This window comes from Apus apus, chromosome 16 (assembly GCF_020740795.1).
Source record: "Apus apus isolate bApuApu2 chromosome 16, bApuApu2.pri.cur, whole genome shotgun sequence".
In the NCBI taxonomy this organism is placed as follows: Eukaryota; Metazoa; Chordata; class Aves; order Apodiformes; family Apodidae; genus Apus; species Apus apus.
In genome coordinates, this window is record NC_067297.1 from 12,430,021 (window position 1) to 12,456,890 (window position 26,870).

General features: G+C 42.7%; 1 protein-coding gene across 3 annotated transcripts in view; it reads left to right on the forward strand.

Annotated features, from left to right (window-relative positions):
* Positions 1 to 26,870, forward strand: part of MLXIP (MLX interacting protein) — a 45,379-nt gene that overhangs the window by 16,850 nt on the left and 1,659 nt on the right. For 2 of the 3 annotated variants that reach the window (XM_051634422.1, XM_051634423.1), the window contains exons 2-15: positions 7,563 to 7,669; positions 8,012 to 8,097; positions 9,399 to 9,488; positions 9,769 to 9,810; positions 10,842 to 11,013; positions 11,969 to 12,058; positions 12,918 to 13,009; positions 13,160 to 13,823; positions 17,207 to 17,328; positions 18,070 to 18,256; positions 19,036 to 19,160; positions 21,117 to 21,215; positions 23,047 to 23,174; positions 24,160 to 24,283. In XM_051634422.1, coding sequence (XP_051490382.1) covers positions 7,563 to 7,669; positions 8,012 to 8,097; positions 9,399 to 9,488; positions 9,769 to 9,810; positions 10,842 to 11,013; positions 11,969 to 12,058; positions 12,918 to 13,009; positions 13,160 to 13,823; positions 17,207 to 17,328; positions 18,070 to 18,256; positions 19,036 to 19,160; positions 21,117 to 21,215; positions 23,047 to 23,174; positions 24,160 to 24,283 — 2,128 coding nt within the window. The remainder of the gene's footprint in view (positions 1 to 7,562; positions 7,670 to 8,011; positions 8,098 to 9,398; positions 9,489 to 9,768; positions 9,811 to 10,841; positions 11,014 to 11,968; positions 12,059 to 12,917; positions 13,010 to 13,159; positions 13,824 to 17,206; positions 17,329 to 18,069; positions 18,257 to 19,035; positions 19,161 to 21,116; positions 21,216 to 23,046; positions 23,175 to 24,159; positions 24,284 to 26,870) is intronic. The other variant, XM_051634424.1, reaches the window with a different exon arrangement.

Below are 26,870 nucleotides of genomic sequence, written 5' to 3' on the forward strand. Positions count from 1 at the left end.
TGTTGCCTCGGCAAAGCACAGGTCTGCTGGTGTGAGCCAGGGTGGTGCTCAGCCTGGCACTGCGCTTCCTGCCTCCACTTGTGAATCCCAGCGTGGACACAGGCCTTAGCAGAGCAAGAGCCCAGGACCTATGAACCTTCATGTATGCAAATGAAGTTAAGCTACCAAACTTCACATAAATTAATGCTTGATTTGTGAAACAACTAAGTGAAGGTTTATGTTGGGGCAGGAATGTTTGCTTCTCCTGTATGACTGATCTTTTCCTTTCCTGTTCCTTTTCAGGAGGTGGATACCTCAGCATTCCTGAGTGAAATCAGTCTAGATAACCTGTTCCTTGGCAGGTGTTGCAATTTCAGTTTGCCAGTGGATAGCTTTGTGGGTTTTTTTAACCACTTCTTAATATATAATGGTGCAAACTGGAGCACAGGATGTTCCATGTAAATATCAGAAAAAACTTCTTTACTGTGAGAGTGACAGAGCTCTGGAACAGGCTGCCCAGGGAGGTTGTGGAGTCTCCTTCTCTGGAGACTTTTAAAACCCCCCTGGACACATTCCTGTGTGATGTGCTCTAGGTGATCCTGCTCTGGCAGGGTGGTTGGACTAGATAATCTTTCGAGGTCCCTTCCAACCCCTAAGAATCTGTGATTTTGTGAATGGAAAAATGTATGTCTGTTCTAGTATCTCTTTCTTCAAGATTGAAGTCTTACTTCTAAAGGGAGATCAGTCAAACTCTGGGAAGGGTTTGGTTGTTTTAAAATGTTTGATGTAACTTCAGCACAAAGCTCCCTACTGTTGTTTGTGGAGTGTGGGCAACATAACATCCTTTCAGAAAGCTGGGGTGTGCTACTGGGTTTCAGGTAAGGAGGATGAACTAAGTAGCCAAGAAAATGAGCTGCCCTAATGCTTGCTTTTAAAATGAGTTCTGTCTGGGGTTAGTATCCCAGGGCTGCAGCTGGGGTTACTTTGTAGGTATGAGTAGTAAGATGCTCAATCGTGGCCTCTGCACAAGTCCCACACACATTCACTCAGTGTAGAAGTGTTTTTGTTTCATTTGCCTGCCTCTTTGCTTCAGCACACAATGCATATAATCTGATTCTCTGAATGAACCTTTGTTTGGGGAAATAACTGTTAGTTTTGGCTCTTGGAAGCTGAGCTGACAGGCCCAACTCCCCAACAAAACAAATTGGAGATTAAAAAACAAACTAAAACCACACCTTCAAAAAAAAAATGCTGGGGAGAAGCCAAAAAGTTCCTTTTCTGAAGCTTGCTGAAAAAACTAATCTATTTAGCTACTGTAATATCAAATCAGATTTTCTTTCTGTTGCTTAAATTAAGAGCCTCATTACCATCCCCTGCAATCAAAGGAAGGATCTTACTCTGCCTCAAAAGATTGCATGATTGTGTACAGGAAGTAATCCAGGGGGAAAAAGGCACAGAGGAAGTGGGTTTTGAGGCAGGAGTTAACAAAGCAGAAAAAAGAGGTCCTTTAATACCAGGACTTTGGGAATCTCTTAACTGGACAGGAAAATGCAATACATTTCTGTTGCTCATTCTTGTAAACTGAATTTACAAAATTCAGATTTGAAAACAAAATAGTTAACTACTTAAAACTGCAATACACAAGACCCCAGCAATCTGTATGAGAAGTGATTCCTGCAGATCTGCAGTAGCTTCTTTTCATAGAATCATAGAACCATAGAGCTTGGAAGTGACCTCTGGAGTTCATCAAGTCCAACCTCCCTGCTGCAACAGGAACACCCAGGGCAGATCACACAGGAATGTGTCCAGATGGGTCTTGAAAGTCTCCAGAGAAGGAGACTCCACAACCTCTGTTCCAGGCAGCCTGTTCCATGCTCTGTAGGTATCTTTTCTGTGTTTGCTGGGTATATATATTTGGGCACAGGATCAGGCCTGTGGAATCTGAGCCATGGCTCTTGGAGGTTTATGTTTAAATTCCATGTACATAGATCTAGGCCAGGTATTCTCTGAGTACAGAAGAAGAAAATAACTTTTGAGCTAGCGAGCCAACTGTAGCCAGAGGTTTTCTTTGTCCATGCAAATCAGAACAAGTGAAAAAGAGTGTAAATTATGTGTTTCCATGCAGAGTACAGTGGTATGTAAAAAAAAATAATAAAATCTTATGTTCCACTTCTAGTGCTGTCACTCACACATTTTAGCCATGGGCAGATAATTCAGCATCACTGTTTCCTTATTTTTAAGCAAGAGATCATGCATTTCTTCCCTCACAGGATGTTTTAAGGACTTCTTCTTTTGTGCAACATTTAGTTGACTACAATCACAAGATAACTTGATAGCAAGAAATTTCTTACTCAACAGCATTCACATGTCATGGTGTGGAGAGTGAACTTCATGTTTTTTTCTGAACGAGGGAAGAGGGGTTTTCAGATAGATATTTGTGGTAAAGTCTTCCCTATTGTCTTCTATCAGGAAAGGATTTGAAACATAATGCTGTGGCACTATTTTGACTGTTTCTGAAGTAAATAAAGAGCAGGAAACTGCAGTTTGAATCAGAAGCTTAATAAAGCATTTGAGCTGTATTTAAAATAATAGGCCTTATTGTAGTATACTATATAGTTTCTATTTAATCAATCAATGTAGTTTGTTCAAACCACACATTAAGGGGAGGCTGTGTAAGCTGACCAGACCAGCCTTCTGCAATTTCTTCTTGTTTTGTATGGAATTTATCTGAATATTTACAACTCTGCCCCTTAAGCTGCTCTTTGTAGAAATCAGTTTGTCTTAAAATGCTAGTGCTTTTTAATGCTAATCAGTAATGAAAAAACTTCCAAACTTCTTCTGGGTTTGCACACAGATAAATGTCTGTTTCTGTCCAAACCCAGAGGGTGGTGGTGTCACATGATTTTCTGCTGACCCAAGTCCATCTTAAAATCCTCTCATTCAAGGGAGGGAAACAGGGGATTCTTCTGTTGTGAGTCATCTTATATCAGAGCTGGTTCATGCTCCTGGTGTCAGCAGGAGTTCTTCCATGGTGTTTATTGATGGGATGGTTTTTCAGTGTTAGAGAAGAGAGCCACTAGGTTAAATTTGAGGTCTCCAAACAGCTCGGAATCGTGTCTTGTGTGCCTTATACCTGCTCTGAAAAGCAACCCTTTAACAGATGGCCTTTAAAATAAAATAAGCTATGGAAATGAGAAAGAAAGAACCCTCCATAGGTACTGTATGTCTCTGTGTGCCTGAAATGTTTTATTCTGGGTTTTATTAATATGGAAGAAATTTATGAAATTCTCAGAGGCAAAACTTTGCATAAGGACAGACATTGCCAGTGTAAAACATGTTTTGTAACATGTTATAATGCATACCTTCCTCCAATTACATTGCAATTTCTTGAAGAAAAAAATTAAAATCAAACATGTTTAAGGGAAATCAAGTGGTGTTCTCACAATGGACATCTGTGTCTTGTACATTGCTGCAAATCTTGTGATGATCGAAGGTCTGGAATTGTTTCAAAACTGCAGCTGTTTTCACTGGAATTTTTAAAATACAGAGAATGTTATTACTCTGACAGATCAATGCTGTGTTATCTCTCTGCCTTCTTGGATCTCAGTTGCCTGAGGTGGTTCCTGAGCTGGAAAAATGTAAAAAAACTTAGGAAAGGACTCCAGCCTCTCTTGGCATACCCAGGACTCTTGGGTGAAAACCACAGCACAGGGAAGTTGCAGCCTCAGTTGTTTGCACCTTCTTTTCGTAAAACACTGTGACTCCTCCAAAGCATGTTGGGGCCTCTGTGTACAAGGGGAATTCCAGCTCTGTTGGTTGTTTGGCTGAAGCTTTTTTAGTTGGTTTGCTGTGATCAAATCATTTGAGGACATCTGGTCTCAGGAGGTGGAGATTTCTGCATGGGAGACTGAACTGAGCTGCTGGAATGTATTGCATGTTATCCACCAGATGGTTTTCAGCCACTTTGATTTGACCTGTGTCGGATAGTGATGAGGCGCTGAAAGTCACTTACTCCTCCAGCATTGCTTACCCGAGCCAGCACACCCAGGGTAGCACAGGCTGTGCTGCAGCACCCAGCCCTCCAGAGCACACCTGAGCACCTGGTTCCCTCTGCTCTCCTCTCCTTGGCACCATCTGGGCAGCACCAACATCCTCTGGGTCATGCTGCTGGTTGGTGTGGATGCAGCTGCCCGGGCTGTACCATGGAGTGTTTGGTCCAAGCCTCCCTTGGGACACTGTCCTGACCCCTCTGTGGGGAGCAGCACTCCACTCCTGCAGAGCTGCAGCAGCTGTTGGAGAAAGAGCACTGTGTGTGCACCGGTGTTTTCTGCTTGCACGTACGTTGTGACCCTCTAGCTGGTCAGCAGGTTACTCTGCATTGTCGGAGTTTGAGTGGAGACAGAGTTGGTGTTAGGAGACAGAGAGCTGGCAGGAGCAGCAGCCAGTGAGTCTCAGCAGTTGGGCTTCTTGTTTTGTTGTTTTGCTACTTTAAAATCCAAAGATGAGTTTCACTTCGCAGCTGCTTTCAGTCACAATGTTTTTCAAAGCAATTGACTTTCCATTGACTTTGGAATTTGGAATAGTGTCTAAATGTTGCTGTCAGCTTCATGCTGATTTCTCTCCACTGAGGCTAAAGTCATTTAACTTGTGACCTTAAGCTGGACTTGTGCTTTGCTCCCATGGGAACTAAAAATAATAATTATTTGAAGAATAGGTTCTTAATCACTTCCTTCTTTTGATGCACTACTTTTGTTTAGCATTTTGTAAGTGTAATAGAAAATGTTTTAAACTATTTGTGTTTTAATTCCAGTTTTAATTGGCTCTTTGAAGATGCAAAGAATGCATGAGTTAATTACAGTTCCTTTTAGTTTATTTGTTCTTGTTATTCTGAGTGAAGATTATTAGAGTTTTGTTGCTTTGCCAAACTGTCCAGTCACACAGATCTATGGAGAGATGAACATTAAGTTGACAGATTTCCCAGTCAAAGGCATGTGGGCATTTTTGTCAGTGGTGATGATGCATCAGCATGTTAATCTGCTGTCTCCAAACTTAATGTACTTAGGAGAAACAGATAAAAAAAGGTATTTCATTCTAGGTTTAGAAGGAATGACAAGACGAGGTGTGCAGTGGTTTTGAGGCAGAGATGGCCATGCAGTGAACACTGTGAAGGTGAGAGTTTGCACAGATGGGAAGAATGTTAAATAGATGGAGATGCACTGTCTGCCCTGACCCACAGCACCTGGGTTACAGTGAGATAAAATTCTTAATTTGGAGATCTTTCCATAAACTGAGAGTCTGGAAACTTAGAAGTGGGGTTTTGGGAGATGGATTTCAAAGAGTGGCATATGGATGCGCTAGCACAAGAAAAAGAAAATAAATCCAGAAGAGCTTTCCTAGCTCTCAGTGAGCACAGAGTGTGGCTGTGGAATCTTAGAGCCCAGCTGTGGAGGGTAACACAAATACTTTAATAATTGTTTTTCATGTTCCTTGCTAATGGTTTACATGGTTTACTGTTATTTCCAGTCAGTGAAGTTGCTTGCTCCAGCAAGTCTCTTTGCCTCGGGGGGAGCTAATGTTCTATTTTGTGTACCAGGTTTTGTTTATACTTTATTTCTGCTCTAGCACCAGAGTCTTATGGCACAGCCCCAAGGGCTCAGCACACAGCATCCACCCCGAAGGGGCAAGTGAGCACAGGCCCTGCTGGACACAGGGCTCACAAGCTTGTCACTTACTTGCTGTCTTGGCTCTCTTGCTCCTTTGGATTGTCCTTTTTGGTGCAGTTGATAGCTGGTCTCTACACCTGCTTCCCTGTGCATACAAAACAGTAACAGCTCATTTTTGAAGAGGATGAGAAGAAAAAAAATCTTTTTTACCTGATGATGATTTAAACTATTGCTACAACTGGTGCTACAAATAGAAATAAAATTGAAAAAAAAAAACAACAACAGTGCTGTCTTTTCTTTATCTGTCACTTGGCTGAGGTCTGGTGTTTGCTCCTCTGTTGTTGTCACCGTTGTGGGAATACTGGAGTGGTAACAGCAGTTGTAGTGCTAGCAAGGGAGAAAAGAAATGATGAACCAAATACTTGAAAAAAGTGGTAGTGGGTTATCCTACCATTGGCAGCTCTGGCTTTCTGGCTTCTTTTCTGGAGGCTGTGAGGACATTTTACTTGTTTACTTGTATTACAAGTTTTATTACAAGTTTTCTTTAAAATTAGCTACTATCAGGAGGTTTCCCAGACCAGTTCTCCAGCTTCAGGCCTGCTTCTGCATGGCCTTGGGCAAGCCAGGGGAAGTCCCTGGCACTGCTGTAGGATGTACTTCCTATTCTCACAATAGTTTTGGAGCCTAAGGGTAAAACAGGGAAGAATGATTCATCTCTTTGTGAGTTCCTTTGTCCAGACTGTGTGATAGCAAATGTACCGTGCCCGAGCACAGGTCAGTTCATGGCTGGAGTCACTCTCATCTCACCAGGTGCTTGGTGATCTTTTCTGAGAGGGCAAAGTGTTGGGAGGTGATCTTGCTCCTGTCACTCATTTGCTTGTTCTTCTCTACAGAAGACGACCTCTTGACCGGGTGCTCATCATGTTTCAAGATTAACCTGTTGCCTTTGCATGTGTTGTCATGTTGGTTGCAGTTTGTGTTGCTGGTCTGCTTCCCTTGTAGCAAGAGGCACAAGGAGGCATAAACTAGGAAGGTGTATGGCCAAACCCACAACACATGAGAGGAAGAACCTGGAATAGGCACAATAAGTATTCTTTAATCCATGGCTTGAAATGTATCACAGTAGGAATATTTCCTACTTCCTCTGCTCTGTCAGAGGTATGGTTTAATGATTCATAAAGGTGTATTTTTAAGGGCTGGGTAGTTTGTGTTTATACAGTGCTTTTGAAGTTCCTGTTGCTTCTTCTGTTTTCCTTCTGTCTCCTTCCCGCCTTCCAAGATTTTTCGTACAGAAGTCACTTCTCTTTCCAGCCTTTCCTTGGAGAAATGTTACTATTTCTAACCTGTTGGTGGTTCCTTTGTGCCCATCTGTGTTGACCACCATTGTAGAATTGGTGGGTGCTAGTTTTTCTTGGGCCAGAACTGGCAATTCATTCTTTTTTCCAGCGTTACCAGCCTGGAAAATCGAATGGAACTATGGATGTGAACTTGTGTTGGCTTAATCCAGTTCCACAGCAAAATTCAAGCCAAAATTACTTGTGGCCAAACGTGCAAAAAGGCCAGGTTTTGGGCTTAATTTTGAGCAATCTTTTTCTCAGTTGATGGAAGCTCATAGGCTGGCATTTGGGAAGGTGGGATACTGGCAGGGAGAAAAGTGAGTGAAATGAGTTTCAGTCCTGCTGAAGATACTTGTGAGATGAGTTGTTAGCAGGCAGGGGAGAACGTGAAGGGGCCTTGAAAGCTGGACTGACCTCTGGCACATAGATCAGTAAGCCATGGGCAGCGTGTGGCTAAAGTTGTCACTGGCCAGGCAGGGCTTGTACTTTTTTCTATTGAGAGTTTTAGAGCCATTCATTGTCATGAAAGGAGCGGGAAGAGAAAAACTGAAAGCAGAATGATTTGTTGTCTGTTTTGTTTCAGTGGAAAGCTGGTTTCACCAAAATGGAAAAATTTTAAAGGCTTGAAACTTCAGTGGAGAGATAAAATCCGTCTCAATAATGCCATCTGGAGGGCATGGTACATGCAGTGTAAGTACCTCCTCAGGTTGTGTTGCTTTCTATAAAATACCTTCTGAGACACATGCATGTGAGGAACAAGAAGGAACTGAAATTACTGTCTGATGAAAAGCTCAGAATTCTGCTGAAGGCCCAGATGTCTTGGAGGCTGTCACAGCCGTGCCTTTGGATCAGTGCTTCCTTAGAGATGTTCCCACAGAGACTGTATTGAGCAGTCCAGCCACATTCCCATTTTCTGTTGACTATCTGGAAGAAACCCTGGCCAGACTTTTTCTCCCATCTTGCCACTGAAGTGACAGGGCTCTCTGCAGAGTCTGCATGTGCTAAGTACTGAGAGTTTCCTTCTTGTTTCAGACCTGGAGAAGCGCAAGAACCCAGTGTGCCACTTTGTGACTCCGCTGGACGGCTCCGTTGATGTCGATGAGCATCGTCGGCCAGAGGTGTGCAAAACCTGAGGGACAGGCTGATGTGCTCCAGAGTTTATAAGGAGATTTTCTTGTCTGCTAGATATGAGAGCAGCATAACAATTATTTGCTGTCTTCATTTAGAAGAAACCATTAATATAAAGCAGGTGTGCTGTTGAACCCATTTTTGCAAGTTTATCATATTGAGGCAATCAAGGTGCAACCAGAAGGACATTTATTATCTATATAACTTAGGTCTGTGACCTAGTTTAGTGAAACCTAAGTCATAGAAGTGCAATTTGAATGGTTAAGATGTTGACAGCCACTGCTTTCTTATGGCTGTGGATTGCTGAGGTCAGTGGGGAATCAGAGTGATGTCTGACTGCAGGATTGAATCTTAAGTGACCCTGGGAGGGTTTCCTGTACCTTTATTGAATTGAGGAGGTGTGATTTCTAGAAATCAAGATGTTTCTTCTTCTCTGTAAAAGTAACTTCACAAAAAGAGGGAATATGACTGAGTTCTTCCATTTTTGTGCTCTTGTAAACAAAAATGAAATCTAACATCTGCCCCCTGGCTCCTTGCAGAAAACCAGTGAGGCAATATGTGGCTCTCTTTACACTGCATAACTCTCAAATAATTTATAATTCAGAGGAGTTCCAGATGAGTTTGTGGAACTGTCTCAGGTGTCTGAAAGAACTGTGTTGATGTTTGTGTTCAGAGATGACCCTGGAACACAAGAAAGTTATGTTAAGGCTCTTGTTAGTCTGCTGCCCTAACTTATACACTCTGATACATTAAAGACCCGCATTGTTCTGATCCTTTTGTTGCTGTTAGCTTGTGCCCTGTGAGGTCGTGCTTCTTCCAGAGCTGGACATAAGATTTCTGTTGCTTTTTGTCATTCTTAACAGCTTCTTGTGTGTGTGTGTGTGCATGTTTATGTAACCTTGTGAAATTATCATTGCCTGTTTTCTGCAGAACAGAGTATTAGAGTTTGCCTTAGACATATTTTAGTAAATTATTTAAAAAAACTTTTAAAAGTGGTTTTTTTGCCATTTCTTAACTATTGTTTATGGTTGAGCTGACATGGGAAATACTGACAGTGCACTGAGGCATCATCTCTTGCTTGTTTATTGTGGGAAAGATGAAGTTAGTGCTGTCAGATTTGCTCTGTGATAGCTGAACTTTGGGACACTGTGGGCTGCTGATACATGAGCTCAAAGCGAATCAGCGTGCTTTCTTTTGCATTTTTTCTGCCTGAATATTTGCTTGGCAATTTACTGAACGTTCAGCCATGATATAATTCCTTGCAATTCCTGGTATGTGTTTGTGTTCTTAGGCCATTGCAACAGAAGGAAAATACTGGAAACGAAGAATTGAAATAGTCATCAGGGAATACCACAAGTGGAGAACATACTTCAAGAAAAGGGTCAGTTGGTTTACACAGTGAAAATAGCTTCCTTGAACTTGATAAGTATGTTGCTGCTATTTGAGGTTAGATGTCGCTTTTGCTGGCATGCAAGAATACTTCAAACAGATGACAAGCTAGTACAGGTGTACGCACCTGATTAGTCCCACTTAACCAAAAATTATTGTGCAGGGACTAATTGTGCTTGACTGGGTCTTAAAAGTTCTGCAAAATCAGGTCTTCTGTTGGCATACACAGGACCTATTCTGACTTTAACATCTGTTTTGTTCTCCTTTTGCAGTTACAGAAACATAAAGATGAAGATCTATCAAGTTTGGTCAGGGTAGGTAACACTCCTGATACATGTAGAAGCTGCAGTAAGTGTCAGAGCTGTAACGTGCAGCAGCTTGCAGTAATTGAAATCTAAAGACAAGCATCTTGCTTAACCTTAATTAAGGTTAGACACCATAATGTTTTTGCACCTCAGAGGACAATTTAAGACTTGTAGCTTAAATTGGATGGAGGAGAAGTTGAATGTAAAGTGCTGTGAGAGAAGAAATGATAATTAGTATTGGGTGCCCAGAAAGATCAACCTCTTTGAGGGCTGGCACAGCCCCCAGTAACATTGTGTTACCGAGTCATAGCTGGCACTGCTGCCTTGCTTGTGTAACTGGACCTGTGAAGATGTGTGCCATGTGTTGCAGATCTTTCTGCTGCCCACAACATGGGCAGGTAATGTGGCAGGATCCTAAAAAAGGCAAAATGATTGAAGTAACAATGGTGTCACCATTTAGTGTGCCTCTAAAGCCATCAAATCTCTGTTAGGTGTATAAAAGGATGATCAGAAGCACTGTTCTGACTGGGTTTTAGTTGTTTTGGTTCTGTTTTCTTTTCTTTTTGGAGCTAAGCATATCAACATACCTTGTGCAAAGTCAGATTGCAATTACACTTTACTGCACTTCAGATCCACTTTGAGAAAGGAACTGCTTTGCTTTGATTTTTTTGCTGTGCATGTTTTAAATCTTTACTGAAGCCAAGGGATCATTAAACTGTAGGTGCAGAACTATACGTAGAGTCAGTGAAACTAGAAGGTGTCTGTGAAGTTATTTTGTCACTTGTCCTTGTAGTCAACGTCTGGTTTCGGGGCAAAAACCTTTCCCAGAGTGTCGTGGTATCCTGCTGAAGTTTTCTGTTGTTGCTCAAATCAGTGAGCTGAACTTGTTAGAAGTACCACTGATCTCTTTTGGTCCATTTGCTCCTAGGGAAAAGTTTCTTTCTCTAAAAATGTGAAAAATTAAGACTGTTTTTATATATCTGCACCAGACTGCTTTACGTTGTCTAGGCAGCCTGACTTTTCCTCCTTTCCTTTGGCAGGATGATGATGTGGTTCTCTGGCAGAAGAGGAGGTATGGCAGGGAAACCCCTGTCCCCATGGAAGAGGGCAGCCTCTTGGATGCAGACATGCTCATGTCCGAGTTCACTGACACGCTGTTCTCCACACTGTCTTCACATCAGCTCGTTTCCTGGCCAAATTCCAGGGACATAGGTATTTGTTGGCTGTTAGCTATGTTGCAGTGGGAACCTCTAGAAGTCTGGTTTGTTGCTTTGCTGCTTTTCTAGTCTTGCCTAAGAAATCCATCTTACTTTACTGATAGAGATAAAAATCGGTTAGAGAATATAGGTGTCTAATGCTTTACAGGTTATGGAATCCCAGTTATTCACCTGAATTTAATTTCTGTCATAGCTTTTTACATGCTGCTCCTACCATTGCCCTCTAATGTTGCCTTGAATAAATCTGCAATGAGCAGTATTTAGCTTTATCAGTGGTGAAGGCATTGTTATTATCTCAAAGCATCTACGTGTGTGTATTTTGAGACGGCCAATGTATTTTTCTTTGGATATGTCTCTTAGAACAAATCACATCTGTAAAAACAATCCCAAGAGCTACACTGCTCTGTCCAGTGCTCTCTTAGCTCAAGTCACTGACTGGCATGGGGCAGTAGATGGCCAGTGTACATCATCCCAGCTGCATGGATGTCTAAGCTGCCTGAGCAATTCCAGAGCAACTGTGGTTTACATGAAGTATTCTTGAGGCAAAATGGAGTGGATGATGTTTATGTTAACATACTGTGCTGTGAGCTGTGGTGGTTCAGGTTGTACTTCCCAGCAAGTTTGTGTATTGTACAGCAGGGGCAGAACAGAAGGTTTGGGAGCATGAGGCATCCAAGTTTGCAGTCTGCAGTTGTTAGAGCCTTCAGGTTTCACCTCTTCCATTTCACCAGTTGAAAGTTGCATTCCCCAATGGCGTTGATTTCAGAATTGTGATGGAGTTCTGAAGAAAAGCAGATGCTGAGTTCATGTCAGCAGCAGTTTTTCTGTAAACATCCCAGCAAAGCCTGGCTGTGGAGTGTGTGTTGGTGTTCCAGCCAAATGCTCTGTTCCTACTGCTGTTCTGTGCTTGTGATGTGAAGCTAATCTGATCTGTCTCTTGAATTTTGCAGCACACTTAGGAAATGCTGACATGATTCAACCAGGGCTTATTCCTCTCCAGCCAAATTTTGATTTTATGGATACGTTTGAGCCTTTTCAGGGTAAGAATGAGATACATAGTACATTTCTTTAAAATGGGAGTAATTTTATAAACTCATTTTTAACAGAAGCTTGTATGTGTGAGTACCTGCTCTCTTTAGAAGGCAAGGGATTTGAGTGAAACATGAAGAACACTTGATATGTTTTTTTCATGTTTCCTTATTTCATTATTTGCATGTGTAGGTGGACTCCTTTGTTAGTGTGACCACAGTCCTTTATTTACCTGGATTTGAGAGTACCTTCAGGATTGTTTATTCCAAGGTTTAAACCTGGTGGTTAATTTGCCTTTCCAAAGAATAGCATTTAGACCTTTAGTCACTGAGTAATTAAAGATAAAACATCAGAAATGGACAGGACAACTCACAGAATCATTAAGGTTTTCTCAGTTAACACTTCTTAGTGATTAAGTGATTTAACATTTTGCTTGGCCTGGAACATTTTATGGCACTCTCAAGAAATACAAATTACAGTAGCTGCTACTGACAACTTTGATGGCTGTGGATCTTTGTGGAAGTCAGGAGTCAAATCTGTTTGCTGGGCCTGCATGCAGTGTGCAGCAGGTAACTTGAGTTTTGTGAGACTGCACTCCTGGCTGTCTGTGTGGAGATGAACCTTACACAGTGGACTGATGTTTGTATCGTCCTCAGATTGTGTGAAAGTTGAGTAAAGCTGCCCTGAAGAGATAGTCCTCTGGAAGACAACAATTCATTGCTCAGTCAGCAGCAGTTGTAAGAAGCAAAAATCTAGTGATTTCATTATTTGCTAAATAATATTTGTATTTCCCTTGAATTTTAATATCTAGTAGTGCTGTTCCTTGAGTATGAAAAGTAGAAAATTAATAGGTGACTTTTCGTATTTCAGATTTATTCACACCCAGTCGTTCCAGTAATTATTTCCCTTCTGTGTCTGCTGTCAGCTCAGCTACAACAGACAGCAGCAGCCATTCTTCCCAGGTAAGAGAGCTTCTCAGTGTTTATAACAGCCTCTTCTCAGACACGTGTCTGCTATGGAGACGCTCAGACATGAGCCATGTCCTTCTCAGGACTTTAGACAAGAGTTTCAGAGGCCAGGTCTGAATCTGTGATATTTTCCTTCCCTGCCAGTCTCCTGTCCTGCCCTCGGGTTCATTGCCCAACACGCTTCCAGCGGGAAACATCAGTGACGGACTGATTGCTTCCTCAGTACCTACTCCTGTCATTCCTGATGTTGGCACTGACCAGTGTTCCAGCATGAGAAGTGGGGGATCTTTCATCCAGCCAGCAGACTTCACTCCTGACTCGTCTCTCAGTGGGCCACAGACGTTCATGCCAGTGTTCCAGACACCCTTGCCACTGCTCCAGCCTGCGACGCAGCAGCACCAGTCCCCGTTGCCTGCAGTGCCTCTCAGTTCTAGCTTAAGCTCTTCACCAGCAGCATTTGCTGCTCCAGAAGCCCAGAAGTTTGGCCTCTGTGAATCCACTGTTATCACCCACACAGCTTCTGCAACGTTGACCCACAATGCCCCTGCCACCACCTTCAGCCAGAGCCAGAGCCTTGTCCTGGCCACACAGCAGCAAGGTGCAGGAGTGCCTTGTAACCTGACTTTCCAGACTGCTGTGGTGCAGGGGCAGCCCCGGCCCCAGCTGCAGTCCCAACTGACATTTGCACTCCCCAAGGCTGTTCCCCTGGCCAGTGCTGGGACAAGGCCCAAACAGTCACAAAAAATAGTGCCTGCTCCGAAGCCTGAGACAGTGTCCTTATTGGTAAAGAATGCCTTCATCACCCCAGGTGAGAAGCACTGGTAGGGGGATGTTTTTCTTTTCTGAGTGGGACTAGCAGGCGGTAGAGACCTTCCTGCTTTTCTTGGTCTACATATTAAGTAAGGATATAGCTTCCTGAGGGTGTCCCAGGAATCCCTGAACCCACTGGTGTGTGCCTACACTGTTAAATGGGATGCTCTGGACTGCTGCGAAGATTGGAAGCAGTTTGGTTGTGAGTGTGAAAAGCTGATCTGCAGAAGGGAGAATCACCTTGTAAACTTTGTGCTGGGCTGTATAGATGCATCAGCACGTGGGATTATTAGAGCTCCGTGCTTCTGCCCCATAGAAACTTTCCTTTGGATGTTTAATTCTTTTCTGACTAACTCTGCTCCTCAGAGCATTCAGCCTTGGTAGAGTAGGAGATGGTAGGGAAATGGTGTTGGATGGAGAATGGCAGATCTGTCCCTGTCCTTGACTCATCTGGTTTCCCTGGACAAGCCAGTATGCCTGCCTGTGCCTTTGCATATGCTCTAACACCAGGGTCCTGGGTTACACCCTTTGGGAGCACCTGGGATGTGTTCTGATGTTTGTCCTAGGTGTGCCTGAAGCTCTTTGAGACCACCAGGTGCAGTGTTGGCTAGGGAGCAGCTGTCAGAGTGGACAGCAGCATTGGTCCAGGTGACAGCCTGGGAGTGTGTCTCGCATCCACCATCAGTGCTTCCTAGCAGGACCAGGGTGATGAGAATCCATCCTTCTGTGGGGAATGACTAGGAACAGGTAGGGGGAGCTGGAGATCCTTCTCTGGAGCAGTCTGCAGACTCAGGCTGGTTTTCAGCTTGGAGTCTGAGTGCCTAACTGATCTGCTGGGACCTCCACACTGGGTGGGATTTGGAGCCGTTGATGCTGCCCAAGGCTCGGAATAGCAAACGTGAGCAGGGGGAGTTTTGCTTGTGGTGGTTCTTGTGGGAAAGCTCCAAACTGAAACACAACAGGCAGTGCACTTTTTCTTGGGATTATTGCATGCTGTTTTTAGACTTGTGCTGGCTGGGGACCAAGTGACTTCAGGCACCTGAAATGTGCAACAATAATCCAAGAAAAGCCCTGTCTGGTGGAGTATTGTTAAATAGGCTTTACTGAGGAGTAGGTGTGTCTGCTAGGGCCTGGCATTGTGGTTATCCAGCAAAAAAAAATAATAAAAAAATCACTGTTCAGAAGTAGAACAGATCCAGGGATCTAACTCCAGCGTGTCACTGGGAACAAGCACTAGGCTTTCAATATCAGTGTTTCTGTCTGTAGTACATTATAAAGCAGGAGTCTGTGTACCTTCAGCAGCCAAGACATGCCTTTCTCACCCAGTAAAGCATTGTAGACAAGTCATTTTCAGAAAGCCTTTGCTCCTAGATTTCTTGGTGTTCCTGAGTTGTGCCTCACCCCATTTCTTACTTTCCCAATGCTTCATCAGGTACTTCTAGACCACCACAACAAATGGCTTTGTCTCTTATCTAGATTTAAGGTTGTTGCTGTTTTTCATTCCTGGCAGTGGCACGTGTCCAGGGGTCACAGTGCTCCTAAACTGCTGGGACATTGAGTTCAGAGGTCAAATCCAAGGTTTTATGGAAAGACCGGAGCTTTATTTATGGCAAGAGAATAAACATCAGTACTTGTAACTGAGGCATTTGTGCCCATCATTCATGTTCAGGACAAACAAACCAACTCATGACTGTAACGCAAACTGCATTTTAACCTGTATTAGAAAAGGATGTATAACTTTTACTGCCCTGTGATATGAGGACTCGAAAAACTGCTCAGATTGTCTCCTGAGGGGCAAGACTTCACACAGGAAAGAACTCGGCCATCACCACTTCAGGTTAAGTGTTCTGATTTTCAGAGGAAAGTCTGCAAAAGATGCATGTGTAGGATAGAAACATGAAAAATGTCAAGAGGCACCCAAATACCTGCTGATTGTTACAGTGACCCAAATGTGGAAGTCAGAAATAACAAGTCTGTGCAGCAGCATTGATGCACAGGTAAGAGCAGTGCATCTGTTGAGCTCAAAAGGGATGTCCTAAGTCCCACTGAACATTAGTGAACAGCGGAGGGGTTGGGATTCCAGCTTTATATGTGGGAATGCTCAAAGAAGGAGCTCCCTGTATCAGTGACAGTGCTCTATGCCAGATGTACTCAGCAGGGACTGACACAAGCTCTGAAATCCACAGGCTTTTCTAAGAATGGCTATACAGAAACTTCAGTTGATTCCAAACACAGTTGTTCATCACAGATGACACAGTAGGGGAGGGGACATTAGATATCCTGCCCAGTCTGCCTGTTGTGCTGTGTGTGTCCTTCAATACCCTGGTGCTGAACTGCAGAGGGGTGGGTTGGCAGGGGCTGAACTGTTGGGACACTTTTCATGCATCATGACTTTATTAGTACAAAGCAGAGATAAAGCCAAATCAGGCTAGAATGAAACTGAGTAATTTGGTTTAGTTTTCTCAAAAAGCAAACAGAAGCTGTGTCTTTCCTTGAGTCTTCCCTTAGTAACAATGCAGGGTGATAAGTCATGTTCTCTTTAAAGTCTGGGCAAGAGCACTGTCAGCATTAATGCCATGTTAATAACTGTACATCTGCACTGGTTAAATTGAGTTCTTAACAGATTTATGTTATGCTCAAAAATTTTGGTGGTCAAAACACTTTAGAGCAAGGTTCCTGATTCCTGTCATGAGGGCAAGACTCCTGCACAGACTTCTTTTGAGAATTTTTTGTAACTTTCTCTGTGGACGCAATTCCTGCTATTCGCAGTCATATCTTAACACTGCAGAACTCCTGGTTCTTTAGCCTATTTTCTAGAATTTTGGTGCTGATTCTCAATCTCATTTGGTTGTCTTGTGTTTGTGTGTCATGTAAAGCAGCTGTAAAACCAGATACTGAAAGAAGGTAGTACAGTGAAGTGATAAGGAAGAGATTTTAAGTTGTATACAAGGAAACATGAAGTACTGAATGTGCATCCATCCTTCAGCTGGTTTCTGGCATTGACCCTTTCTGGGTCAGCAGAGCAAGCCTGAGATCCAAGAAGTATGGATATGAAGGGAGAAGTGAAGATGATCCCCCTCTGATAGAATGAAGACGCTTTGCACCTCCCTGCTGTACTGGGTACCTCCGTAAATTCACCCTGAAACAGTGACAGTGGTGCTAGAAGCCTCAGAAATAACTGGTGTGTTAGAGTCCTTTGTACTGGATTAATGGGATTGAGATTACCAGAAAGCTGGTGACATGTAGTGCAATGAAGTGGTACCTAATGTAGGTGCCCATTAATCCATTCCCTGGTTCAATGACAAGTTAATTTCATACAAATAATTTCCAGCTTTTTTTTTTTTGTCTCATTAACAATTCTAACTTAATTGTGTTCTTCAGCTGCCTTTCAGGGACAGCCCAGAACTGTGATTGTAACTCCAGCAACTTTAAAAAGAGAGAGGATTTTGACGCCAGCCACATCTCAGTCTAATGTTGCAATTGCACCAGCTGGAATTGTCAGAGTAAGGAGAAGAAAAAAATATCTATTTGTTTTCTAGACCTGTTACTTGCAAGTAGTTAGAGCTGTAATGTGCTCAGGAGGGTAACTAGTCCACTTAATCTCACCTGTTACTCAGCATGTGCATTTGTGCATTCAGCATTATGTTTGCTTATTTTTAATTGATCTACTTTATGGGCCTGGAAGCATTACCTAGTCTTCTCAGACTCTGTGTCACACAACAGTAAGATTACAAAGAGGCATGTATGCACAGTACTATGAATGGGGATGGTTTGTGCTTTTTCTTAATTGTGCAGAAGCTAGAAGGGACCCAGGATGCTCACCTTTCCATTTATGTGCTGGAAAGCATGGCTGGAGTATACGAGTGGGTTTCCCAATATGTTCTGTACAGGAAGATGGAAATAGATTTTAGTATATTATGCTGATGATGTGTTGTAATACTGCTTTTAAGTTATGAAAGGATACTGGTGTCCTGCCACATGTCTGACTTCAGTGCCTGCCAATTCCTTATATGTTAGCCCTTGTTTCATGTCATCAGATTGTTAATCATGTATTAATTTGCTACTTTTAGCAAAAGGCTAGGTAACAAATTTCTTTCTTTCTTTCTTTCTCTCTCTCTCTCTCTCTCTCTCTCTTTCTCACTCCTTTGTCTCATCCTTTCTCTCCCTCTGCCCCCATGCTCCCCTTCCTGTTCTCTTTATCCTTCTCTCTGTTTTTCTCTGTGCTGTTTCTGTGCTGTTCCCAGGCTCCCAGGGTGACGGAGATCCGTAGTAACATTCTGGTTGGTCCAGCACAGCGAGCACCAAGTAGTCAACAAACCCAGTCCACAGTCTCACATCTCTTCCCTCCTAGTGTAGTCCAGGATGTGTTGGTGAAAGGAGAGCAAATCCCTTCCCACAGTAGCAGTGCACAAGTTCCCTCACCTACACCTAGTAAGTTAGAAAGCTGTAAGAATTTTCTCTTTTACCTATACATGTGTGTTTCCATTGGTCAGGCAGGGTGTAAATGGGTCTTGAGAGGATCCTTGGATAATATTTGAATTAAAAGCTTTTTAGGCCCTGCTACCCTGCTGCTTTGGTTGTATCCAGTTGTTTGCAATTTTGGTCTTGAACTTCCATGCAGCATTCCCAAAAGTGGTGATTTTGTGCTTCCGAGGGGCTTCTTTCTGAAAGGATGTACTGTCACAGTCACCAAGACGTTAAACCCGTTTGAAAGGCATCTGTGTACAAAGTATTAAATAGGTTTGTTGTTCAGTGTCATAACTGTAATTGTTTGGAGAATCTCAGACACAGTCCTTGGTACCAGTAGGTAAGTGCAAAGATTCCTTTTGCATGGATGTTGACAGAGCGGTGTTGGTTTTAGAGATGTACATTGTTTAGCTGGTAATTAGTTTCTTAAGTGTTCCTGTCATATCCCAGCCCATTAGAGCCTCAAATGGGGGAGTCCAGCAGGATGGTGGATGCTGAAACGTGTGTGTGTGTGTGTGTAAAAGGAGTGTTGCATATTGCTATTTGAGATGTATTTGCCTCGTGCCATGACATACTAAGCTTCCCCAGCAATGGTGACATTTCCTAGCATGTGGTTGCTGCAGCAGTGAGTATAATTTGATTGCTGACTGCATTTCAGTTAAATTCTGAACAGAGACTTCTCAGCAGTGGCCTTTGCTACAGGGGTGTTTGTTAATGTGACTTGTCTTTCTTCCTTTATGAAGGCCGAGACTGTCAGAATTCAGGCCAAGGTTCCCCCTGCACCTCTGAGCAGAGCCCCAGTCCGCAGTCTCCCCAGAACAGCTGCTCAGGAAAACCTGCCACTGACCCTAATATGGCTGCATTTAAGGTGTGTGTCCTTTCCTTTCAAGTGCTTTTCTTCTTTATTTTGTAGTTATTTTTCTGCCCTGATGTCTGAGCATGGACTAGGGAGTAAGTTGTGCTTCAGGGACAGTGGAGTGTTTGTGCCTGAGGCTCAGCTTGGGTTGAATCTGTGCTGCTCTGTGCAATTTATCATGTCAGACTGTAATAATCTGCTCTGCTCCTCAGGGATGTCACCAGAGGGGCCAGGCTTAACTGCACCTCTGCAGGTCCTTATGGTCATGACAGCAGTTCCTGCCGTGGCTGACAGGAGTGTTGTGACAGGTCTCAGTTTACTTGGTCAAAGGTTTCAGGCTTAGTTCTCTAAACCATGGCTTTTTGCCATTGTTCTGTTGGGGCTCTTCAGTCTGCAGGGCTCTGGCCATTGCTGGAGGGGGAGTTGTTGACCTGCTGAGTTATTACATGTCTCCAGTGATGCTATGCTGCTCCACAGAGAAGCAACTCCACAGACTCTACAAGTTACAGCTGTAAAACACTTCGAGAATTACTGGGGTAAGAACTCGGTGGTCTAGAGATAGCACCTGAAAGCTGGCTGAACCTCATGGCCAAGCTGACCTGGTCAGAACACTTTCTGTGATGGCATGAGAAACTTGCCCACAAAAACCAGCCAATGCAGGACAATCAGCAGTAACCCTCCCATTCGTTCTGTTGTGGAAGGGAGTGTTACTTAGCCGTTCTGCAAGTGCCAACCCCTTTTTGGCTTCTCTGGCTTTGTATACTCTGTCTCAGCTTGATTACTCCTGGGACAGAAAGGTAAGTTTAAACACTTGAAGCCTATGGTTGCACTCGGTTCTGGTTCTGTTGCAGAGGAGAATCCGAACTGCCTCTTGCTGAGCATGCTGCGAGTTGCTTAGAAGTTTTCAGTTCTTTTGCATGGCATAAATGCTCACGGTCAGTAGTTGCAGCCTGTTCTTGCTGCTAGAGAGCAAGTGAGCAAAGGCACAAATCGTGAGCACAGGCCGATGGTGGGGAATGTGGCCACTAGATGGAGGAGTGTCCTTAAAAGTAAGGGCGCTGCAACGCGATAGGCTTTATAGTCATTTAAACGCATCTGCCTTGACAGGAATCACTTTGGATGTGTGCTGTTAGGAACTCTTTTGTGGGACAATAGAGGAACAAGGGTGTTTGCCACTTTGTAGATGTGTTCTTTTGCTCCTCTGCAGTGTTAGTTAGCCTAAACAGATCTGTATTACTGGGTAACATTGTTTTTTTTAGTTTGGCAAAGCATGGAGTGTGCTGGAAGGCTCAGTTCTGGTCTTGCACCTGCGTTTTCTGTGTTTCTGGGCAGGCACTTCACTGCTTTATGACATTGTTTTGCTCAGTTATTGACCGGGGGACGGGTCAGCTCCTGCTGGCTCTGCCCCCAGGGCATTCTCAAAGTGCAGATGCTTTGTTTTCTTCCAAGAATTTTGGTGGAAGCAACTTCTAAGTTTGAAATGTTTCAACTGAAAATGCTAGTTTCTGACAAAGCCTTTATCTTTAAGATAGGCTGGAGTTGTGGATTCTTTTTTCTTTTTCTTTTTTATTTTGGTCAGACTGTCTGTTACATCAGTAGATGTTGTGTATGTACGAGGAATAAATCATATGGATAGTTTAAACTTAAAGGATTCAACAAGATCCTGACTGATAACATGCCTCAAAAATGGAAATTTTACTTCAGAAAAGGAGATTGTGTAACATTCTCAAATAGGCATTTTTACTTGAGGAAGAAAACCCACAAGATTTGGAATTTAATTTAATACACCGGACACTTTTTTAATAACTTAAACAATTGTTTTCAAATTTATAGTGCTGTGGCTTTGACTGGGAAGACTATGAATGCCACAATTCAACAAAAATGACACTGTGAATTTGAGTAGCTGAAATAGTAATAGTAGAACAGTGAAGGAGAACAGCATAGACTGAGCTGGTTTTATTTATGCAGAATCGAAGAATGAGGCATATTTCAGAACAAAAAAGAAGGTTTAATATCAAGATTGGCTTCAGTACTCTGAACAGCTTGGTTTCAGCCAACTCCAAGTCGGTAAGTAACTTGGCAGCACTAACAGTTTAGTATGGTGTGTAAGGCAGTGCCAATCTAAAAGACTCGTTAATAATTGTATTCTCTTCACTGTTGACTGAGAATGTCAGCCAGTCACTTGAACTGAGGGACCTGGAAAGGGAAGGGTGACAAATCCAACAAGGCTTATAGTCAAAAGACTGAAAGCACTTCATCCATTAGACATTGTTCTTCTGATGTGGCTTCAAACCTTGAACAAGTCTTATCTGATGAGATGCTGCAGCTTTGAAGCCAGCAGGGATAGAAGAAAAATTGAACTTTACAATCCTTGCTCTTGGGGCCCCAGTAATGAAGATTTTTGTCACATTTGCAGCATAAGATGACTCTGCATTTACTATTATGTCACCTTTCTTCTGCTGTATTGGCTTTTTCTACCATTCTGGGTGGGTTCTGGTCCCCAGAGCTGGACTTAAAAAGGTCTGTGGTCCAGCCACCCTTGTAAGCTTATTCTCCCTGAACCACGATCCATCCAGAAGCCAGGTGGATGCTGTTGGTACAATGCTGGGCTTGGCTTAACACACCTGGATGTTTGGCCTGAGCTGATATACCCTTCTAAGGGCACAACTCATTAGCTTAGGCTTCATGCCCTGCTACCACATCTGTGCTGTGTTTGGTCAGCTGAGAGCACAGCAGAGCAGCCCTGTGCCCCTGCAAGTACTGTTGAAACATGTCAGTGGCCACAGGAAGAACAAAAACATCCAGTGAAGCCTCTAAAACTTCCTACACCAATGAAATCTCTACCTTGCTGGAGGAGTCAGAGGCCTGGCCAGTGCAGATGATTTTGAAAATCCCTCTAGGTCTCTTTACATCTAGTAGCACTCAGCTGCTTTTAAGAATTTGGCCCTGTGCCCACAGCCTTGCAGATTTTCTCAGGGCTTTTTTTCCCCTGTCACCTGTCTTGTGCATAGATGTACAGAGAAAAAAAATCCCAACTGTCTTCTCCTTGTCCAATGGCTTTGTCCAAATTAAGAACTTATTCTGGCCACACTATTTAACTTAATTCACTGGATTGAAATAAAAAGAATTGAAACACAGACTTGTCTGCGCAGTGAAATTCTAAATGTCCTTTAAATACCAATACCTTTTGAAACATGGGAAATAGGAAAGCTTGTTGTGCAGCATGTTGATCTCTCTACATAATTTTTATAGTTTTATGCATTTAGGCCATAAGTTTGTTATTTGAGTAGCCTGTTTGAAAGGTAGTCAGTTTTGAAACATCAGCTTTAATAAAGTGTCTGATTATTTTATTTCTCAAGTATGGATGTTTAATTTGTCTCTGAAAACGAGTATTTTTAAAAAGATCTGTGACATTGTTTCTGTGTTCTTTGGTGATAGCTAGACCATGTTACCTTCTGGTTAATAATAATAACAACTTCACTTTTCCCAAACTAAATCATCTATATCATCAGCTTCAAACAGTGCTGCTAATAGCACTCTTACCACCAGATGTAGCACACCCTTCAGTACTTGAGAATTGTAAGTATTTTAAGAGGATGGGTAATAAAGCTTTTTAAATTATTAAAATTATTCTTTCAATAAAATAGCAAAAATGTAGTTTGTGGAAGAAAACTACCACTGCAGCCACATTTCTCTGTACTACTGTCCAAACAGGAGTCAGAGAAACGAAGAGTTCAGTGTTTCTCTGCCTGGCTCTGGGCTTTTGTGCACATTGAAGGCAACTCAACAAAAAGTGCTGAAGGGCCTTTTTTTTGGGTGTTACAGCAGATTAGGGACAAACTCTTGGTCTGTCTAGCTTTGTTCCAGAAAGTGAGCTATATGTTTGTGTTTGGTTTAGATCAGCCATGCAATCACGCTCCAGAAAACAGTAGAATATATCGCTAAACTACAGCAGGAAAGAACACAGATGCAAGAGGAAACCAGGCGCCTTCGGGAGGAGATCGAGGAGCTAAACGCTGCCATCATGTGAGATCTGGGGAGCTTTTTGTAATGCAGCAGAGCAGCTTGAACGTTGCTTTGGCTGACAACAGGGAGTGTTTGCCTCAGCGACAGATGGGTATTGAACAAGAAGTGGGGTTGCTACCAACTTCCAAACAAAAAACAGGATTGCTGAGGGATGGGCATTGTGGATTTCCAGCAAGCTCTTTTCCAGCGGGAGACCTGGGAAAGATGCATCACATCAATTAGAATGATTCTGAGGAGCAGCCAGTGATGATGGTTCTGTAAAGCTTTAATCCGTGGGTGATCAAACACTCTTCATGATGGCTTTGCTGCAGTGTTCTTTCCAAATGCAGTCCATTTATGTAGGAAAATATGGGTGAGAACATAGGACACAGGACTTGGAATCAAGGAGCTTGTCACTGGCTGAACATAACTGATAAATCACCTTCCTGGTGCCTTAGTTTCCTCTCTGCGTTTATGATAATTAAGTACTATTGCAAAGCATGCTGAGAACCCCAGTGTTTTTTCTTCCATCCACAGAGGTGTTAGGCTTAGGCATTACATTAGACTTACCTGCAAAGCAAAATCTTTTTCTTTAAAACTATGAGCATGTCCATTTGGTTTTATTTTAAATTGATTTGTTTCTTAAGAATCTCTGTAACGTTTTCTTCTGTTACATTGCTCAGGAGTTACTCTCTAATTTTTTCCTGGACTCCTAATGTGCCCTTTTTCTAATTACACATCAGAAACTACTGTGTTATACTTGGTTTTCAGTTGTATTGTGTGTAATAAGACCTGTGTGGCAGCTTGAGAAGTTGCTTTGCTGTGTGAACACAACTGGTGGGAAGGCAATACGTATTCCTGGCTATAACAACTGCATTCTGGGAGGGACATGCACTGGGAAGCCACCTCACTGGGGATACACGCTTTTCTTTTGCTATAATTTAGGCTGGAAGAGAAATGTGTCCTTTCTGGTGGGGATTCTGACCTCAGAACATCATCTTTTCAGTTCCTGTCTGCAGCAGCTCCCTGCTACCGGGGTGCCTGTAACACGGCAGAGGTTTGACCACATGAGGAGGATGTTTGATGAGTATGTGAGAAGCAGGACCCTCCAGAACTGGAAGTTTTGGATTGTATCCTTTTATATTAAACTGCTGAACTTGAGGTTTGGTACTAATATATTTAGAGCCAAGAACTCCAGATTCTGATGCTGTGACTTTATACTTAAGTCCTCGGTTTTCATTCGCATGCATATGTGGCTATGAATCCTTGCCTTACAGGCTGTTGTGAGGCAGAACTTGTTCACCTTAAAGAATGGGAGGTAACTTGGGACCAAAATGCAATACAAAGGCAAGGTTTTCTTGGTGGGTTTTTACACGGCAAGAAACATTTAGTGGGCTGCTTTTGTGATAGTAGTTCTTTTAGTCTTCTTGAAAAAATGAACAGAGAACAGCAAAGATTTCAGGGAAAAATTACTACAAACAATTAACAAAGCTGTTGCAATGGCAGTGTAAAAACTTGCACATTTGTCTTCTTTTTACTCCTTTTTTTTTTTTTTTAGTTTTCTGATTGTTATTTGTTACAACAGTGAATCAACTTAGCTCCTCTTTGCTTCTCCAATGCCAGCAGCTGTGCTTGTGAGGGAATGAAAATGCAGGAGGTAGAAAGGCACAAACTGAATGAAACCAAGTTAGCTGCATTTGTGCTGTGCTGTATAGATTTAACGAGTTTGGATCAAACATTTTTTGCTTGAATCAGTTCAGGGATATTGGTAATTAGCAATGAGCAGTAGCGTTAACCTTCCATTTTCTCATTAAACTTCCCATGTTCATAGAGTTTTTTTGTTTCTACTTTACATTTTTTATATCTGTGTTCTGTGCTGGTTATTTCCCTCTAACTGCCTGTATAATACGAGTATGCATTTGCATGCTTGTGCATGCATGAAGTACAGCATTTTTAATACTTTGATATGTGAAAATGCTTTCTTTAGTTTTCCCTGGTTGATGTTGACCCTAGAAAGACACTCTTCCTTTTAGCATCCTTTTAGGAAAGAATTCTCAGCAAGATTCCACACAGTCTCTAGCTTAAAACTGGTGCAAATGTGGAACCTCTGGATTCTGTAGCACTATTAACTCTGGAGCAGTTACAAATGAATTATGAAAATAGAGGTCTTTATTATAACCATGAAGGGGGTTATTTAAAGACAGTCTCTCACATGTTAGCTGATTGGATAACATGCTTGTTTTATGCTGCTCCAAGATGTTAAATAGCTCCATAATTTACAAGTGGGACACTTGTAGAAAGTGGCAGAAGTTATCAGGGATGAAGATGCAATTTTGTGTAGCTGGGTTTTGTAATATTTGGGGAAAGACAAAGGCTTTTGTAGTTGGTGAAAAAGAAGGTTGATATGCAAAGTAATGTCCCCAAACTTCCTGTTAAGAGTCAGGATATAACTGTGGTGGAACAGTTGTTCTAACTGCTGGATTGAATCCTTAATGGACCCTGACATATTTCAGAGTGTCTTGCAGTAAAAGCTGACATGGTGATGGGGTGAGTGCTAATAATAATAAAATACTTCCTTCTTGTGAAATGACTGTAATAGTGAGAAGGGCAGTTTCGTTAAAAATATGAAAATACCATCCTTTCTGTTGCATACAGGAGGGAAGTGAGTAATCTGGTCTTGGGCTGCTAGAGATAACCCAAGAATAGGATACTCTTGAATATTAGAGTACTGACAGAATACCCATGTTGTTCTTGCAGTCACTCTGTACAAGTCTGTAAGGGCATGCAAGTCCCCTCAAGTATTCTAGGCACAGTGAGAAAGATGGGAGTGTGACAGGGCTGAGATTGGGTTGGGCTACATTCTCACATGCTGCTGAGTGTAGTCAGAAAATCCCACCTGGAGTAACCTGGTAAAAGCACAGATCCTGAGCCTTCAGATGAGTTTTATCATCCAACCAGCTTCTGAAATAAAGATGTACCTGTAAGCTGAAACCTGTTCAGTGAATTATTGTGGCAACAACAAGCTGTTTTGAGTTCCTTTCCAGGAAAGCTCATCTGAAAGCTTGGGAGCTGGGACCAACTGAGGTTTGTGGTGGTGCTCTGTGCACTTGTATACACCACAGGCTAACATTTCTGCCTGCCCCTTTTCTGCCAGGAAGGTTATTGCCAACTCTGGGCCTGTCCTCCCAAGCTGTGACTATAGAGAGCCAAAAAGGAAAGTCCTCAGCTTGCTACTGCTCTGGTCCATGTAGATGCAGCTCAGCAGGTCTGGTCCTTGGTGTGGGCATCCTTGCCGCACCATTGATCTTCTCTGAGAATACGCTTATGTACTTTGAGGTCCCTGTTTAGCTGCAGTCACAGAGAACTTGAGTGTTTTCTGGAAAATCTGCCTGAAAAATTGGCTGAATACTGACACTGTTTGCTGTGTTGGACTCACTGACACCAGGCAAGACTCATTCAGGTGCTCCACCTTGCCCTCTGGTAAGTGGTTTGGGTACACAAAGCCTTCCCTGTCCATTTGCTGGGAAAGCTTCAGTATTACATGAAGAAGGTGGCAACAAAGAGAGAGAACAAGTGACATGTACGTAGAAGTTTCAGATACTCGTGTGCTTGTGACAGGGCCACAATGTGCAGCTGGGTTGCAGGAGATCAGGGGAGTTATTTAGGAATTTTGGGAAAAATAATGAGTATCACTAAGAACTGAGGTTCTGTTTTTTC